General features: G+C 43.0%; 1 protein-coding gene across 1 annotated transcript in view; it reads left to right on the top strand.

The window, feature by feature from the left end:
• itprid1 (ITPR interacting domain containing 1) overlaps nucleotides 1-2,341 on the top strand; it is a 41,059-nt gene that overhangs the window by 35,547 nt on the left and 3,171 nt on the right. The window contains exon 15 of the mRNA XM_032510821.1: nucleotides 608-904. Within this exon, the coding sequence (XP_032366712.1) occupies nucleotides 608-904 (297 nt within the window). The remainder of the gene's footprint in view (nucleotides 1-607; nucleotides 905-2,341) is intronic.

Below are 2,341 nucleotides of genomic sequence, written 5' to 3'. Positions count from 1 at the left end.
ATTGTTTTAAAGATGAATTTTTTGGCCATTTTAGGCCTTAAATTCCACAGGACAGATGATGAAAGAGGAGAGAGAAGGGGAAGGACATGCAGCAGAGGACCGCAGGTCGGAGTCTAGGGGTAAACCTTTGTATATGTGCCAACTGAGCAAACCCGGCCACCGGCAATCGTTTTTTTTGTCTCAAAACGCCACTTAAAAATGAAAAGGTAGCATTGTAGATGTAACCTAATTCTGTACTGGGTTAAAGTCATGTGTCATGTGTGCAAGAAGTGAAAATTGATTTTTAAGTATAGTCTCAAAAACAAAGAATATATGGACCAACAGCATGTAAGCGGTAATGTAGAACCCCATCAGAATTGACCAATCAAAATCATGTATTCAGCCACTCTTTTTTTATGTGACTGGGAACACAGGGAGTGAGAATGGGAGATAAAGAGTGTGCCAAAGTCTCTGTTATGTATGTCTTAACCTATCGACCCCCAGGACACCCTACAGTTGCATTTGTATGTTTTTGCTAATGCATTTTAAAAAAAGCTATGCTTTCATAAGATTTTGTCCTGCTGTGTACTGCTGTCTTTTCTGATTATCCTTCTTTGTTTTGGAGTAGAAGATGCACAGACTGTTGGATGAGCAGTCTCTGCTCTGCTCTCAACTCAAAGTCCTTCAGCCTGAAACGGCGCCCACATCATCTGGCCCCGCCCCCCACAGGACAGTAGCCACTCAGTGCTGCCTGCTGCCCGGCGTTCCGCCAGGTGACGTGCAGAGTGGTCACGTCTCTGCCTGGAGCACCTGGAATGCTGACTCCCTTAGACAGACACCGCCTGGATCCAAGTGCATCTGTGAGGGCCTGGGCTGTTCTCCCACTAAGGCAGACAAGCTGGACATGATGGGCTTCCTCCAGAGAGTAAGACCATCACATTGTTATATGTAGGGAAACTAGTACAGAGCGAGGAATCAGATACTCATGCCTCTTAACCCTAACCCTATGAGTCAATATAGTTTATTTATGGATCTAGAAAGACAAAAGGATCCAAGGGATACCATTTTTCCAACATGGTCACTATGGGAAAAGAACAGGACGTACAACACATGCAAATACATACAGCCCTTCTAAAGGTAAAAAAGAAAGAAAACTACACACCAATGTACCCGATAAAACACCCTGCACTAGAAAGCAATAAATTACCCGGTCCCCAGTCATGAAGAGTCTATTTTGCCCTAATTGTCTATTTTATTCTACAAGTAAATCCTAACTTTTTGTTTTAAATCCCTTTTTGTTTCTGCAATTTTCATACTAAGTGGAATTAAATAATTCCATTCCACTGAACTATTCCATTAAATAATATATAAAATAGCTATATTTATTTGACCTATGTAAAAACTGTACCATGCTGAGCATGCAAAGTCAAAAAGGCACTGTATGATTGCTGAAACAATCAAACAACAAAGTTTTTTTATTAATATTTTTGGAATCAAACTGCCTTGTATGACATCACTTTGTATTAAGGTATGAGAATTTCAATTAGCAGGCATTGTTGTTCCATCATTTCTCTACAATGGAATAGCCTTACAGCATTTGGTACAGTGTAATACCTGGACATGTAACAGTATCCTTTTTTCCAATTTGGGGGTGCCAGTAGCAGTAGAACCGGAGGGTTGCTGGTTCAAGTCCCCAAACGGACCAAATTATGGGGGTGGACCGGTAGCTGGAGAGGTGCCAGTTTACCTCCTGGGCACTGCCCAGATGCTCTTGAGCAAGTCACTGAACCCCCATCTGCTCGGGACACCTTTCCATGGGCAGCCCCCCCACACTCTGACATCTCTCCATTAGTGCATGTATAGGTACTGAGCATGTTTGTGTAGTTTAGGCCTGTGTGTAATAACAACAGAGTTAAAATATTGTAATTTCCCCTTGCGGGATTAATAAAGGATACATTATTATTAATAGTATTAGTTGTCATAGGAGCGGAAGGAGGACCCAAATGCAGAGTGGCGGGTAGAATGTTCACAGAGGTTTATTCAACAGTTCAAAAACACAGGAGCAAAAGGCAAGGACCAAGCCAAACCAGCACTGGGCAAACCAGCACAGGGAAGGCAGGAGTCCAAACAAAAGTCCAAACCAGACACAGGGAGGGCAGGGCACCAACAGGAAGATTATCTCCAGGGAAGACTCATGGGGAAACACACGGAGGATCACAGGAACACTGGCAGGAAAACGAGGATAAGGAACACCTGCACGACAGACAACTAGAATGATCCAACAAGAAACAAAGGATACACTGGGGTTAAATACAAGAGGTAACGAGGTAACAGGCAACAGGTGAGACATCAGGTGAATCAC

The sequence above is a fragment of the Etheostoma spectabile genome, unplaced genomic scaffold, assembly GCF_008692095.1.
Source record: "Etheostoma spectabile isolate EspeVRDwgs_2016 unplaced genomic scaffold, UIUC_Espe_1.0 scaffold272, whole genome shotgun sequence".
Lineage (NCBI taxonomy): Eukaryota > Metazoa > Chordata > Actinopteri > Perciformes > Percidae > Etheostoma > Etheostoma spectabile.
Note: the sequence above shows the minus strand (reverse complement) of the source record. Positions and strands in the feature narration are given on the sequence as shown.